This window comes from Rousettus aegyptiacus, unplaced genomic scaffold (assembly GCF_014176215.1).
Source record: "Rousettus aegyptiacus isolate mRouAeg1 unplaced genomic scaffold, mRouAeg1.p scaffold_m13_p_18, whole genome shotgun sequence".
In the NCBI taxonomy this organism is placed as follows: Eukaryota; Metazoa; Chordata; class Mammalia; order Chiroptera; family Pteropodidae; genus Rousettus; species Rousettus aegyptiacus.
The window spans coordinates 15370116-15385374 of NW_023416293.1; the positions used below are offsets into that span (position 1 = coordinate 15370116).

Sequence of the window (15259 nt, forward strand, 5' to 3'; positions counted from 1 at the left end):
GGGACCGGCTCCTTCCTCCAACTCCTGACGTCATGTGTAAATTTCATTTTAAAGAAAACTAGCATTAAGGAAACAAACGCTAAATGTCTGAGTATTTTACATTCCAAATTACCATGGAAATAATTACGTTCTCTGAATATTTAGGGACCTACTGACTGCATGAGAGTAAAGAGCTAATTTCCGTGTTGGGTGGGAGCCCTTCGGCTCCCATAATTCACTCAGGGCAAGCCGCCAGCCATGCCCTCTTCTGGAGAAGCCGTCATACTGGTCATACTGGTCCCTGGCCAGAAATGCAGGTGCACACCCTCTCACCGTGCGTGCCCCTGGCCCCTGACTTCCTCGTGGCCTCTCTGCCTGTGCACCCCCTTCCTCACGTCTGTGCTGGAAGCTTCTCCAACCCCCGTCCACCCGACGCCGGGCTCTGCCCCGTCCTTCCTGCCTGAGCTCGTGTCGCAGGACAGGGCTGCCTTCTGTGTGCCCAGAGCCGGGCCCACAAGGCTCCAGTGCTGTGGGAAGGACAGAGGACCCATCAATTGTGTCCCCAGGTCTCCCTAAAGGGCCTGCGGATCTAGCCCAGCCACCGCAAGATCCTTGTTTGCAAAATCCCCACAAGGTGGCCATGTGACCCTGCTAAACCCTTCCTCCATAGGAGGGACTCTCACAGCTCCTGGAGCCCGTTTCAGGTGACACGTCAAGAAGGAGACATAACAGACCCCACCCAGCATCTGCCCCCAGCAGATCCGCAGTAGGACAGCGACCCAGAAAAGAGGCAGGTCTGGGACAGGGCTCAGAAGCCAGCAGCAGTGGGACAAAGGCCCGAGACTGAGCACAGAAGGGGGACAATGGCTCTGCCGTACCTGCGTCTCCCCCTCCCCCCCCCCCGCCAGGCCACACTGTGCCCACCAGGTGGGAGCTCCCAGCCTCTCAGCTCCCCTCCACCCAGCAGCCAGCAAAGCCGAGGGGTTCAAGGACAAAGGGCGGTTCCCGGGACGCTCTGCAGAGGACCGAGTTTCACCACTGAAGGGGTCAGTGGCAGCACATCTACAGGCCCTGCCGTGGACACTCCCACTTACAGGTGCCACTGAGTCCCCCCACTCCCCCAGTCTCTCCCACTCCCCAAGTCGCCCCACTCTCCGAGTCCCCCGCCCCAGCTCCCACCAGCGCGGCTCAGGCCTCTGCGGCTCCGTGTGCACCAGCGCCAGCGAGGCCCCCCCCTGCGCCACCCCCCGCCCCTGCTTGGCCCCTGCTCGGCCCCTGCTCGGCCCAGCTGTCTGGAAACCCATCTCGAAGGCAAACGTTTTGAAATCTCCAGCTCACATTGTGATGAGTCAGGCATTAGCAGTTGGGTGCCGAACCCACACAGAATCGAGCTTTATAAATCAGCACCATTCTTTAAATCTAGTCCAGTGAAATGTAAAAATTGTCCACCACACGATTTTTTACTGAAGCGGCCAGTGGGAAAAGCGTTTACTTCTCAGACACGTTTTGCCTGTCTCCCTCTTTGCCGATGCTACCTTAGACATTGTAAACGGCGAGGGCTGTGAAATGCCACGCAGAAAGGCTACCTGTGCCCAGTCCCGCATCATTGACTTAAACGGGGACGAAAACACATGCAGTTTTGTGTTTCGGATGTAACAATTTCCAGTAACTCAAATAGTGCAAGTCAGTCGGCTGAGTTTGCGTGACCTAGCGCACAGGTGACGAAGCTGTTCCACACGAGTGGCACGAGTGTGCCTCCTGCGCTGTGAGCACAGCGCGCACGCGTGCCTAGAAGGTTCACGGGGCGGGGGCGGGTACGGACAACCGGAGGTGCTGACTGGTTCCACACCTCAGTGGCAGTGGTCCTTCAGGGTGTAAAAGAAGAATCGATTCCTGTGTACTTCTCGGTCACGCCACGCCAGCAGTGTGGATGGCACTCAATACTCTGTCACTGCTCTTCATGAAAACAACAGAACCTCGTTCATGACAAACTGTCTCAAGTGCTTAAAAGCAAAAATGTAGAGAGTCTTATGTAGCCATGATTTTATTCTCGATTCTAAACATCACCGGATTCTCAAGTCGTTTCCAACTCTGCAGCACGAAAGGTCATTTTAAACTGTCTCCTGTCTTGCGAGTTGTCCCAAGGACGAGGATGTATATGTGGTGACAGAAAGAAATCTCACGATGGCAGGTGAACACGCAGTGTAAACATACGCACGCCTTGTTAGTTAAGGGTTTCGTTAACCAATGTCGCCATAAAAAAAGAAGGGGGACATGATCACAAACACCTGGTTTCTGGAATGAGAAGGGACGGGTAAGACCATCGAATCATTACAACTTCATTTCATAAGCTCGAAAGGTGATTTTCACCACTAAAGAGAAAGAAAAGAAACCCTGGCCCACCAATGACGGGAACGGGCCGGGGACTCAGTGCGTTCACGCGGATTTATTCGTTGCTCATGCACACCAGAAGCACTTTACAAACCTTCATGTGTCATCCACGTACAAGGGTAAATGGCCGAGATCGCCTTCTAGGCTTTTCCAGGGCTGCGTCGGGAGTGCTCAAGACCATGTTTTCGAAGGGAGCCAGGCCTGTTCGGACCCAGAGGAAGCAGGCTTTGGAGGCGCCTATCTGCGTGTGGCCTGAGCAACCCCAGGCCCCACCCTCAGGTCGTCCGGGGCAGGGTGGCCACTCGGCTGGGTGGCCCGCTGGCCAGCAGGCAGGGCTAGAGGGATGGCTTTCACAGGCAGCTATACTGTCCAGCTGCTGCAATACTTTGACCTTTAAGGTATGTGCAATGTTTAAGGACTTTAAAAACAACAACAGCAAAAGTCACCAGGGGAACGGCCAAGGTTGCTTTGGACAATGTACAGGACCGCACGCGCCCCGCCGACTAGGACAGCCCTCTCCCAAAGTGTTTCGCCTCGAGACGCAAAACATTTCAAGTCTTTTCTCAAACCTCACGGATCTTCGCTATGAGTTTTCAAAGCTTCGTACAGTTTGGAGATGACACTATGTGAAGATTTTATGTGGAATAAAACACATTTGTGTTCTAAAAGCTGACTGTGACCCTTCAAACCCCAGAGTAAAAAAGCCGAGGAAATGCTCAGCCTCACATCGACACCGAACGGCGGTCCCCTTCCCCGGGAGCGGCCGGCAAGCATCCCCTTCTGCCCCCTTCCCTCCAGTCCGGTGCTCGCCCTTCCTGCCTCCCGGGGGAGCCCGCTTCTCAGCCGTCGACCCTGTCCCCAGACCCTGTCCCCGGAAGCGCACCTCGTCTGCGCCGCTCACACCTGGTTCTGAACGAGCCTGTGGCTGGGAGCCGGGCAGCCGCGCAGGCCAGGCTGGGCGTGCCCAAGCCCACGGGCTCGGGCGCTCTGGGGACAGATCTGGGGACCGACAGCGGAGGAAGTCGGGCAGGGCGCATCCCTGACGTGCCTTGTGACATTTGTCCCTCGTACCCAGCAAGCAAGACGATCTTGGTTTTAGGAAGTGAAATTTCAGGTTAGCTGTAAAGTCACTGCCAACTCGGACACGAGAGGCTGAGGCCGCCGCGGGTGGGCGTGGGCCGGCAGCGCAGGGCCGGCCCCTCGCTGTGTGTTCTAAAAACATCTCACGATAAAAAACAAGTGACTCAGAAGACAGTTCACCCTTGTGAACAGTGTGCTGGGGACCCCCCGCGGTGCAGCCAGGGGGGCGACCAGCAGCGGAGACGGCCCCGTCCAGCCCCAGCGTGTCCGAAGCATCGCGGGCCCTGGGATGCCAGTGGGTGTGACTTTTCAGAAACGACCGCGGCCCAGCCTCGCCATGCAGGGACTGGGTGTCCGTGTCACTCGGCGTCCGGGTCACTCTCCGTGGGCCTCGGGACCTCTCAGAGAACCATCAGGAGGAAAACGGGCCTCGTGCTAGGTCACTGCTACGGAACCCGAGGCGCGACCCGGGACAGGACGAAACGGGCCGGGACGAGGGGAAGGAAGCTGAGTGTCGCACATCGGCGGCCGCGTAAAGGCATCTGGTGACGACGTCTTACAACGGGAGGGCGCTTCGCAACGAACCCTTAGAACACCGAGCACCTAGGGCATCGTCTTCACAAATAACCAAACGTCTATGGCTTCGACCTACTGCCGAGGAGCGCGACCAGCATTCACCAAAATGGCACGATCGTTTGGAACTGCCCTGGTCCCGTAAACCGACGCCGATCTCTCTTGACGTCCCCGTCGCGTCCTGCCGTCTTTCCTGCAGCGACACTTCTCAGGAGGCCGCGGCCCCCCTAGGCGCGAGCCGAGTAGCACCTCATGTACTCGGTCACCCAGGGGCTCTCCGCGGAGGGCGGCCTGGGCCCCCTGCCCCGCTCCGTGTCCGCCGAGTGTGCACGCTGCCTCTGGGCCGCCAGCCGCCGCCTCTCCACCTGCCTCCTGTTCTTTGCACGCAGCGCTGACTCGTGAATCTAGGGCGAGGTCAAAGACAAAGGCACAAAATTTTGCATGGCTTCTGAGCTGACTTTCAAGAGCCTCCCCGGGTCACCGGGAGCCCAGCGGATTGGGCCCAAGCTCACCGCTGTCAGTTCTGCGGAGAGAGCCATGCCCAGGTCTGTGGCTGACCCACCGTCTGTGACGCAGACAGCGAATGACAGTGCCCGCCGTGCTGACCGCCTGCCGCCGATGGCGAGCGTCTAATCCACATGAGCCTCCGGAAACTGGCTCAGGGGGTAACGGGACCTGCTTAGCATCAAGCATGGCTAAGAGTTCCACTAAAGGGCATCAAATGCTTAACGGCAAAACACTAAAAAATTCCCAAGGGATTCTGCCACCTGAGACATTTTACAGGACAGATGAGCCTGTGAAACTCAATCCTGTGGGACAGCCCGAGGCCCTTGGTTAAAGCACAGCTCTGCTGTCTCAAATATCACTCTAAATAACACCATCTGCTCAGTACAAAGGCGACGGGTGTGTAATCAGAATCCACAGCCTGCACTTTCTGCCTCTCAGGCTGACATAATAGCATCACACTAACACACACAACTGCTCTGTCTCTACACGTGAGGACCCCGCATGGCACATTCTCAGGACGGGGAGCAGGGACGACCCGGGTCTGAAGCTCAGCCCTGGGAGTGAGAGGCTGAGAGGCTGGTCTGAGCGGAATCAGTCATTCAGACTTACTCCAGGAGCAAAGGGGCGTGCAGGGCAGACGTCGAGCGCGACAGGGAAAGCCATCGGGCAGACAAACCAGGAACAGGAGTCAAGCAAACGCCAGCTCTCAAAGCGGGGGCGCTGCAAACTCGAGGCGCCAGCGGCAAACCCAGACGGGCTGCGCCAGCCTCAGGGACCCTGGGATGCGAGGACCCCGACTCCAGCCACTTGCTCACCCAGCTCAGTGCTGTGAACCCATCCAGGGACCTGCCCACCCTGTGGCCCACTTCGAGCCTCCTCTTGCTGGCTGATCCGATGCCCACTCCTGGTTTCCCTCAGCCCCTGTACCAGCCCCCAAGACCTCTCAGGGACCATAGGGCGTGCCACCCAGCGACAGGGACACAGTCCGAGCCCACCCTCCTGGGGGCAGGAAGTGGGCTGCACGCGGACTCACCTCGTGTACCGGGGCAGACGCACAGACGTTGTGAGTCTTTTGGCTCCCCGTGTCCGTCTGTCTTTCTCCCCAGCCATACAGAGCGAATGGATGCTTCTTCTGCCTGATTTTACTGGACGATCTTTGCGGGCTCCTGACGGCCCTCCGGGCTCCTCCAGCAGACAAGGGGCTCGGCCGGGGTCCAGCCTCGCAGCCGCTGGGTAAATCGTCGGTCTCTTTCGTCCTGACCTGCTGCTGCTCAGGGTTTTCTTTGCCATCTTTCACTGGCAATGCTTTAAAAAAAAAAAAAAGAGACAAAACAAGATCAAAGTGCTTTAAAATCAGGCTTGCACAGAATAACTTTAAGTATTTGGGCTGAAAAACACGCAATGCCTAATTAAATCAGTAACACTTTCACTTGGGTTCAATTCACAAGTTTCGCTTAAAGCAGAAATGAGGAAACAAGTTAGTATAATAATTTTGAAACAGTGTATCCCATCTTTAAATCAACAAGGGACACAGCAAGACTGAACTGAGCTCATTCAAAAGCAACTACTGTCACTCTCATTCTAAGATTAAGCATCTCAAGGACACATCAGAGCCAAGCACGGTGGCCGCTGGCTTTGTCCACTGTGCCTGGCCATCCAGGCCCTGATGCCCAGCCTCAGGGAAGACCTGGGTTTGTGCTCATCAGCAGGTACAGGAGGTTGGTTTCTAAGTTACCCAAATGCCTGGGTGGATGCCATGCCTTCTCGATGTCCCACAATTACGGGACATGCTACTCGCAGAGCTAGCTGGTGACTTGAACTTGAAAAGTCCCCAGTCACGGCAAGGTGTGCTCACTGGGCTCAGTGCACAGTCAGGCACCCCAGTTTGAAGAGCTAGATGGGAGCCCCTGCTCCAAGGGCCTCCCCTCCACCTGTGACAGAAGCGACTGTAGGACTCGGGCCCCGCCCCACCCCCGCTGCCCTAAGTTCTGTCCTTACAGCTGGGAACCCAGCGGGAGTAGGGCTGCCCGCCAGGTGAACACCGGGGACCAAGGGCACACGGCAACGCAGCGCCACTCCCCTAACTACCTTGCACCATCCTGCCATCCATTATTTCTCATAAACTATTTTTTGTAAAAGTTATATTATTGCGTTTACGCCCTTTGGGAGCCGTTTGCATTGCGGCGTAAACGCACATTCAGAGCGCTCCTCAGCACCCAGGCCCCGCTGAGTCTTAGGGACCCCCCATCAGATGCTGGGGGACCGAGCTCCAGGTGCCACCCCGTGGCTGCCTCGTCGCTGCAAAGCGGCGCACGCGGGGCCCTCGCTGCTTGGGCCGGCGCGTGTGCGCACGCGCGGAGCCTCGACGGCCCAGCTGTGGCTCGCTCCGCCACTTACCGCTAAACACACAGAACTCACGGCAGCCCCCTCCCCCCCGCCCCCGGGCCTGGCACCCGCACCGCACGGCACCTCGAGGCCGCCCGCCGCCCACCGCCCACCGCCCGCCTTCCGCCACCCACCGTGAGACCCTAGTTCCTCAAACATCTGTCCGAGCAGCGCGTCGGCCCCGCCCCCTGCTCCTCCCTGGATGGGGGGGCGCCGGGGCCACGACACCGGGGGCGGGGCCGAGATCTGCAGGGCTGGAGCCCGAAGGTGGGAGGGGACTTCAAACGGACCAGTCCCTCCGCCCCGCCCCCTCCGGTCGCCCCAGAGCCTCTAGGAAGGGGCGCAGGGGCTGCTTCAAGGCCCCCGGGGGCAAGCCAGAGAACCGGGCCGGACGCCAGGGGCAGGGGTGGCCGTCGGCGGCGTGGACAGCGAGGGAACAGGAGGAGTTCACAGGACAGGCGCACCCGCTGGGGGCGGAGGCGCGGAGCAGGCAGCGGGCAGAGATGCCCCGTGGCGAGCTGGGCAGGTCCCCTTGGCCTGAGACTAAGGCTCGAGGAAGGAGTCCAAGCTGGGGCTTGGCAGGTCCTCCGCACTTTGGGATCAGGCCTCTAGCTGCTGCGTGAAGGACGGCTTCCATCATAAGCTGGGCAGAGACCACGGGGGTCACCAAGGGTGATGGCAGGGTGGATGGCGGAAAGGGCCAGAAGGCTGCTCGCCAAGCCTGGCAGACGCTCAGAGTCCCCGAGGCATCGTGGGCGACACGCCGCCACACCGGCAGGCGGCAAGGCCTCTGCGAGCAGCCCGCCCAGCGGCACGGGGACAGGGGACCGGCCGGCGCGCACCCTGCGAGGCCAAGGGCAGCCCTGGGGGTCTGGAGCGACGCAGAAGCGACCCTCTGACAGGCCCGCGCAGGGTGGGCGAGACGCTCCTGAAACAACGCGGCGGAAAAAAGCTGGGCCTCGTCAGGGGCTCAGGAGAAGGTGGGGAGCGAGCAGGCGGATCAGGCTCAGGTGAGGGGCAGGACGCAGTCGCGGCGGGGAGTCCCACCCCGGCACTCCTCACTCACTGCGCAGGCAGAGGATGCCGCCCAAGGCCCACGACAGACCAGGTAGAAGAGCGGACAACCAACCAGGGCAGGTGCTGCGGAAAGAGCTTCAGAGAAGGAGAGAAGCCACCATGAACAGCGCCAGGTCCTGCGGGGAGGCAGGCAGGGCCAGCACCGGGGCGCAGCGCGGGCAGCCGGGCTGGCCCGAGCGGGACAGAGCCCAGCTTGGGGTCAGAGTGAACGGAACGGAGAGTCCCAGCTCTGGCACCCGTGGGCCACCGAGCCAGCTGTCCCACCACGGATGACTAGAAAGAGTGACAAAAACAGTGTCCACAGGTGCCCAACACGAGAAACGAAAATCTCTCTGGAGACTATAGGCCCCAAATCATTCCTAAAGAAACTTCTCAAACACAATCGTGAGTGTGCTGTGAGGTGACCAGGTACACAGGAGAGAAGATAATGGGAAGGGCCAGCAGGGGCAGCGGACCTGCGATGATGGAATCGTCACCTACAGGTTACGAAGCTGGCCCTCCGTGCTTCAAGAGAAAAGACAAGCGCAAAAATCCCTGCGGCAGCAGGAGACGAGAGATGGGGTGACGGAGCTGCCCGCCACAACGCGGCCCTTCACGCTTCCGAGACAGCGCCTGGTTCAAGACGAGGGGGCTGTGTGTCTGCTTCAAACCCCATTCAAAAGGGCAAAGTTTAAAGACATTTTCAGACGAACCCAGGGTCACCATCATCAAGTTCACGCCTCTCTCAGTAACTCGTAGATCATAGAAACAAAAATAAATTCAGTCTTCCTTTGGAACTGTGCTGTCCACTACAAAAGCCACTAACCGCATGTGGCCATCGAATATAAGTTTAAATTAAATAAAAGCAAAAATTCAGCTCCTTGGTTACACCAGTCAGAGCTCAAGCAGTCAGTAAGCACGAGTGGCTGGCGGCTCCTGTGTGGGGACGGTGTGAACAGGGGGCATGTCCACCGGCACAGAAAGTTTCACTAAATGGTCTTGAAGCGTTCGAACTGCAGAATCGACACACTCGGCCTAAGAGATACATGTTCACGTACACACACAGGACACTGCACCCGACAACCGCAGAGCACACAGCGTCGTCGAGCAGACAGGGGCCATCTACAAGAACTTACATAGCCGAAGCTATGAAGCGTCTTAATATGTACAAAACTGAAGTCACGTAGAATGTATTTATTCTCTAACTGCACTGTAATCAAGATAGAGACAGCAACAAAATAACTAAAAAAACTCCAGTTCTGAAATTTAAAAACATTTCTAAATAATGCATGGGTCAAAAACAAACCACACGCACACGACAACGTGAACGTACTCAACACCACAGAGCTGTACACTTAAAAATGATTGAAATAGTAAAGCTATGTTGTCCATGTGTTATCACAATTTTTTTAAATAAGAAAAGAGTAGTGGTGATGGGGGGCTCACCAGCCTTAACCCCGATCTTATGCGAAATGTTTCTAAAGTTTCCTAAACACAATGTTTATAGGAGCTTTTTGGTATTTAGTTTGTTTCTTAAGGATGAATGTTTCCTAATTTGTGTATTATACATAAATGTCAAGTTTAGTAATTTTTTTGTATTTTAAAAATCAATGAAAATTAGAAGATGTGCTTATGTGAATAAAAATATCACAAAACAACTTGTATGGCACAGCTAAGGCGGTAATCAGAAGGAAATTTATAGCCTTAAAATCAATGTATCGAAAAAGAAAGGCGGGGGAAAAGTCAATAATAAGCATCCATCTTAAAAAACTAGAAAATTAACTCAACAAAAATTAGAGTAAGGGAAAAAGATCACGAATTAAGGACAGCACATAACACAGAACGGAGAGCAAATGCAAGCCGGCCGACCCAGCAGAGGGGCCGCGGCCGAGTCTGCGGGGGCTGCCGCGGCCGGGACCCCGATGTCCCCCAGTCCCAGGGGCAGCAGGAGTCGGCGCCGATGCCACCGCACGCCACACACAAAGAAAGCCCAGCGCCTAGAAAGAGTTCTCGGACCTCTGGCGAGACCGATCAGCGGGAAAGGAAAGTAAAAAGCTCGTGCAGGATGCAGGCCGAAGGTGCGGCCCACACGCCCCCTCTTCCCGTAGCCCCACTAAGTGCCGGGGAAACAGCACAAGGCCACTGGACAAGGAGCAAGGGAGGTGACGACATCGGATTGTGGGAGACGGGAAGTGGCCCCGCAGAGCCGCGCGGGATGACTCCTGCCTCCCTGCCGGAGGGGGGCCCGCAGCACGAGGGCAAACCCCAGAAAGAGCCGGAGCCGGGGCCCCAGACTCCCCGGAAGGCCAGTGCAGCGGATCGCCTCTGCCGAAGCCTGAGTGTCACGGGTGCCGTAGCCCGCGGGCTCCCACGACAGTGTGACAGCGAGCTGGCCCGTCCCGAGCTGGGTGGCCGCCTCTTCCCTCGAGCTCAGCACGCTTTGCAAGCGCAGAGTGGGGTGCGGGGGGTGGGGGGGGCCTCCCTGCGCTAAGCCAGGAGGGGGCGTCCTGCAGCGCACAACTCTCCCAGGGATGCCCAGCCTCGGGGGCCGGCCAGCCTGTCACTGGAAAGGCCAGGCACCTGAAGGTGTCCCAAGCGTCCTAGCGTCCAGAGCTTCCAGCTGAGGCCACGGACAGCATGCGGCAGAGAGAGGCACAGCCCTGCGCCAGGCCGCACTCTGCCCCCAGAGGCCACGAGCGATAAGACTCGAGCGCTGCGAGCCCCCGTGGTCAGGGTGATTCTGTTTCGCAGTGCCCGCTGGTCCATGTGGCAGGTGATCGTCCCTCCCGTCCCGGGAGCACGAGGGTTACTCTGGAGAAGGGGTGCAGGGGGTGACAGCTTCCTGGAAACAGGTTACAAGGCAAGGAGCACATCCCTCCCGTCCTCCGCCACGCTGCTCCCGGCACGGGGACAGCCAGGCAAGCGCCGTCCCAGGCAGGAGACCGGAGGAACGCCGTCAGAGGAGCCGACCAGAGGCCGGCACATGCTCCCGCGCGGAGCCCTGGGGACAGTGGTCCTCACCCGGTCACGGCCAACGGCGCTCCGTGGACAGCGCCCCCCGAAGCTCTCCAAGCCTCACGCTTAAGTAGGAGCAGATGGGCTGAGAGCAAGCGCCTCTAGTAAGAGAGACAAATATACAGCAAAAAACTAGGCCAGGAACGCGGGAGAGCTCTCGGGGATATTTATAGCTTTTGGGGGGTGGGGCGGGGAGAAGGAACCAAGAAGAACAGGGTGCTATGTTTTTAAAATTGGTGGCACCAAAAAAAAAAAAGCAATTTCTTCAAAAGCACGCCTACCCCACAGCCCACAGGGGACTTCCCAGGTTGTCAGTACCATCTCTTAAGGGAGAATCGATAGACATTTGAGAAAATTTTCTAACATAAAATACAGGATTCAAAGCAAAAAGAAACAAAAGCGGGAGAAGGAGGGGAACAGGCTGTGCGGAAGAGATGGGCAGGGAGAATCAAATGAACAAAAACTTCTAGCGCTATCTTTGGCAAGACAGGGTGCCATCTGCACGAATCAGGAACAAACTTCTATTTTTTTTTAAGAGAAAAAAAGAGGAAGGGAAGGATGGGGGAGGGGAGGAAGGAGGAAGATCAGAAAACAATTCAAGAGCTCTTAAATTAAACAATAACTAGCCCGCAAACGAAAAATGTCATAGAAGAGTTGGAAGCTAAGGTTGAGAATATCGCCCAGAAAAACAGAAGGAAAACACAGATGGGAACTGGGTGTGGGGATTGGAGAATAAATTCACGAAATCTAACATCCAACTAAGGAGTTCAGAAAGAAAGGGACGGGAAAAAAGAGAAAAATTCAAGAAAACTTCCCAGAATTACAAAACGTTAGTTTGACCACAAGGACCCGCCGAGCACAGTGGAGGAAAACAGACCCAGAGCCGGGAGGAATGTCAGAGCTCAAAGGCCAAAGAGAAGACCCCGGTTTCCCAAGGGGGAACATGCTATCTGCAAAGCATCGAGAATCAGATGCCGGCCGGTGACAGCAACCCCAGAGGCTACGGCACAGTCCAGCACCGCCTCCAGGTCCCCAGAGACACCCAGGCGGAACCCGGCCGGCCACAAACAGAGCCGGAGCAGTCAGCCATCCTCCCACAGGCAGGTTCTCGGACATCGAAGCTTTCACACGGCCTTTCTCGGGGAGCTACTGGAAGGTGCGCGCCACCAGGAGGCGGCAGACCAAGAAGGAAGATGCTGCGAAAGCCACCGCACAGAGCCTCCCACCCAAGGGAGAAGCAGGGAGCCCCTGGGGAGGTGGCCGAGGGGCCTCCCAAGATGCAGCTGGCCAGCAACCACCAGAACACATGCAAGTAGGTCAGGGGCCCCCGGAGGGCGCCCTAAGGCGGCGAGTGAGGTGAACCACGGTGCTGGGTGCGTCGTGAAGCAAGAAGAGGAACCGCGGCAAACAGCGCGGGGCGGCCGTAAGCAGCGCTGGCGCCGACCCCGCACCCAGGGCGCTACCGGGCGCCGCCGCGCTGCATGACGGCCCTGGGGCGGGGCGCGCGATGCGCCCGCGAACGCGCTGGCATGGCGGGAAAAGAAAGCTAACAGACGGCAGCGAAGCCGAGAAAGGTCGACAAGAGCTAGGTTACTTGGAAGGGCAGATATAAACACCAGAGAAAGAGCCGGAGAAGCTGGAAGTGGCCACCTAAGGGACAGGCGACGGTGTGTGTGGGGCCAGGAGCTGCTCTACTGTGTACAGAGCCGTGTGTGTGCGTGCGCGTGCGTGTGTGCGCGCGTGCGTGTGTCCACGCACACGTGTGTGTGCGTGCGCGTGCATGTGTGTGCGTGCGTGTGTGTCCACGCACACGTGTGTGTGTGTATCTGCGTGTGGCGACTTCAGCAAAAACAAAAACTCCATGTTTCTGTTCTGCACACACTCAGGAGTGAGCGTGGTTCTAGGACATGTAACCGCCCACTTAGAAAAAGGGTGCTCCAGCCCCCGGACAGGCATGGACCAGCTGCCACCCAGAGGGATGAGCGTGGGGGAGGGCGGGAGGCATCCCGCCTCCCTGGATGCCTGAACTGGAGATGCCAGCAGACAAGGCTTCACTGACCTTAGCCACGGGTCGGGGCAGTGTCCCTAAGGAGAGCACACCAGTCACGAACTCGGGCAAACGCAGGCCCCGCCAACGCTGCGGTGTGGTCTGGAAACTCCTAGGGCACGCGGACAGGCGGACACACAGATCGGTCCTTGCAAACAGCGCAAGGGCAGAGTGGGCGAGAAGGCCCATCCAGTCTGACAGCGCGGGCTCCGGCTCCACGGCAGGTCAGCGCCCGCGGGGAAAAGGGGACGGGGTGCCCCCTACCCCCCACGGCTCACATCCCCTTCCCAGCAGGCACCGCCTGAGCAAGACTCTGGTGCTGCCAGGACTCCGGTGGCGACTCGCGCACACCAGGAGGACGAGGATGGGGAGGTCGCAGTGCCACACGCACGCCGGTCTCACAGCGTGACAAGGGCAGAGCGGCCTGGCCCGGGCTGCATGTCCTCCCTCCTCGCTGCTCGCAGTCTGGCCATCTACCCTGGGCTTCCATGGTCTTCATCTACAAGCCAAACGAAAACCGTGGTCCTGCCTCTTAGAACTGTCTCCGACAAACACATATTCTAAGATCAGTAACTGGGTGTGTAGTAAGCTCTCGATAAATGTCAGTCATTTTTCTCATTAGAGCCTCTTTAAAACTGAGTGACTCCCCGCCCATGGCATCTGGCCAGGGTGGCAGGAAGGAGACACTGGTTTACCCTGTATCCGAGGTGGCCCTGAGCACCAGCGGCCATGCTCGGCCTCCCGTGCTGGGGACCCCACTCTGCGACCCCGTGGGCAGGAGCCAAGGCATGGGGCCAGGCCAGCCCGGCGCCGGCACAGCACCCAGGGCCACTTCCCGGGTCCTGCTGCGCCTGCACACGGCGCGGCGCGAGGATGGCGCCTTCGGGTGCGAGCGTGGGCAAGAAGCGGAGGGGACGCAGCACTCACCGGGGCGCCCTGCCCCCCCCGCCCCCCCCCCCCGCCGGCCCGGAGTTACGCAATCATCTGCGTAAACAAAAGCAGAACACTCTCTAGGGACAGCACGGCGGGGCCTGGGGGGTCACGGAAAACAAGGGCCCCATTCACAGGGCGAAGGCTTCTCACTGTGGCCCCTGGCGTCCTGGGTCACCCCCAAGAGCCGAGGAAAGCGGCCCTGCGCACAGAGCGGTGGGCGCCGAGGGCTGAACGGGGGTCGGTGGTCAGCGAGGCCGCCTCGGTCCCTGCGCGGAGACCCCGGGCCGCGCCCACGGCGCCTCGGCTGCGTTCGCAGCTGACCCCCGAGCCGCCAGGTTACGCAAATGAAGCGGGAGGCGGCGGCGGGCCGACCTGTCCTAGTCTAGACTCGCCCCGGGAAAGGGAAAAGGCGGGAGCAGGGCAGAGCGGGGCCGGGTGCGCGGCGCAGACCGCGGCCTCCGCGCAGCCCCTGCGGCCCGGTACCTGGCTCGGACGTGTCCTCCGCGGCCCCGGCCTCCGCGGCCTGCTCCTCCGCGGGCCCGCGCGCCCGCCGTGCCGGCTCCTCCCGCGCCGCGGGGTCCGCGGGCGGCGGCGGCGACTCCGGGGCGCACTGGGGCGCGGGGCTCCCGGCGCCCGACGACGCCGACGACGCCGAGTCGTCCGAGGAGCCGGCCGGGCCCCAGTCGTCCCAGAGCCAGGGCGCGTGCGCCTGCTCGAGCAGCCGGCGGCCCAGGCGGTAGTGCAGCAGCTCGCGGTAGCACGGCGCGTACTCGTCCCAGCGCGGCTCCCGGTAGCGCTTCATGTACTCGCTCTTCACGCCGCTGCCCGGGGACATGGTTTCGCCCGCCGGCCCGAACGCCCGCCGATCCGCGCCACCGCCGCCTGCGGGACCGGACACGACACAGAGGCCCACCCCGCCCCTCCGGCCGCCCGGCCCGCCGCGACGTTTAAACCCGGAGCCCCGCCCGGACGGGGCAGGCGGGACTGGGGCTGGGGGCGGGGCGAGAGCGGGCGGGGCGGGGCGATGCCGGGGGCGGGGCGAGGACGGGGCGGGTCTATGCCGGGGGCGGGGCTACGCCGGGGCGGGGCGGGGCGAGAGCGGGCGGGGCGGGGCGAGAGAGCGGGCGGCCAGCCGGGGGAAGGGCGGGGCCGTGGGGTCCCTGCCGCCAGCCGCCTCACCTTGCGACCGGGTCTTGAGACCCCGGGCGAGGTTCCCCGGTAGCAGCCCGCGCTGCGGGGATCGGGGTCCCCTCGGAGGGCCGCTCCAGAGCTGGGACGCCGGAGGCTGCGGGC

The 15259-nt window shown here is 59.7% G+C and overlaps 1 protein-coding gene across 1 annotated transcript; it reads right to left on the minus strand.

Annotated features, from left to right (window-relative positions):
* Positions 1-1435: 1435 nt before the first annotated feature.
* Positions 1436-14920, minus strand: LOC107520068 (centriole, cilia and spindle associated protein). The gene is made up of 3 exons (XM_016163435.2): positions 14450-14920; positions 5564-5835; positions 1436-4427 (listed from the first exon to the last, which is right to left on the minus strand). Exons 1-3 carry the CDS (start codon positions 14799-14801, stop codon positions 4251-4253), a joined length of 801 nt encoding a protein of 266 aa, XP_016018921.2. The 5' UTR covers positions 14802-14920; the 3' UTR covers positions 1436-4250.
* Between the last annotated feature and the right edge of the window lie 339 nt (positions 14921-15259).

What these genes read in the sequence shown, in the direction of transcription:
- LOC107520068 (XM_016163435.2), bottom strand. Translation starts at nt 14,801, where the DNA reads ATGTCCCCGGGCAGCGGCGTGAAGAGCGAGTACATGAAGCGCTACCGG. An exon ending in GGAGGACACGTCCGAGCCAG is followed by an intron (nt 5,836 to 14,449) that starts GTACCGGGCCGC and finishes TTTTTTTTAAAG; the next exon opens with CATTGCCAGTGAAAGATGGC. An exon ending in CGTCTGCCCCGGTACACGAG is followed by an intron (nt 4,428 to 5,563) that starts GTGAGTCCGCGT and finishes ACCTCGCCCTAG; the next exon opens with ATTCACGAGTCAGCGCTGCG.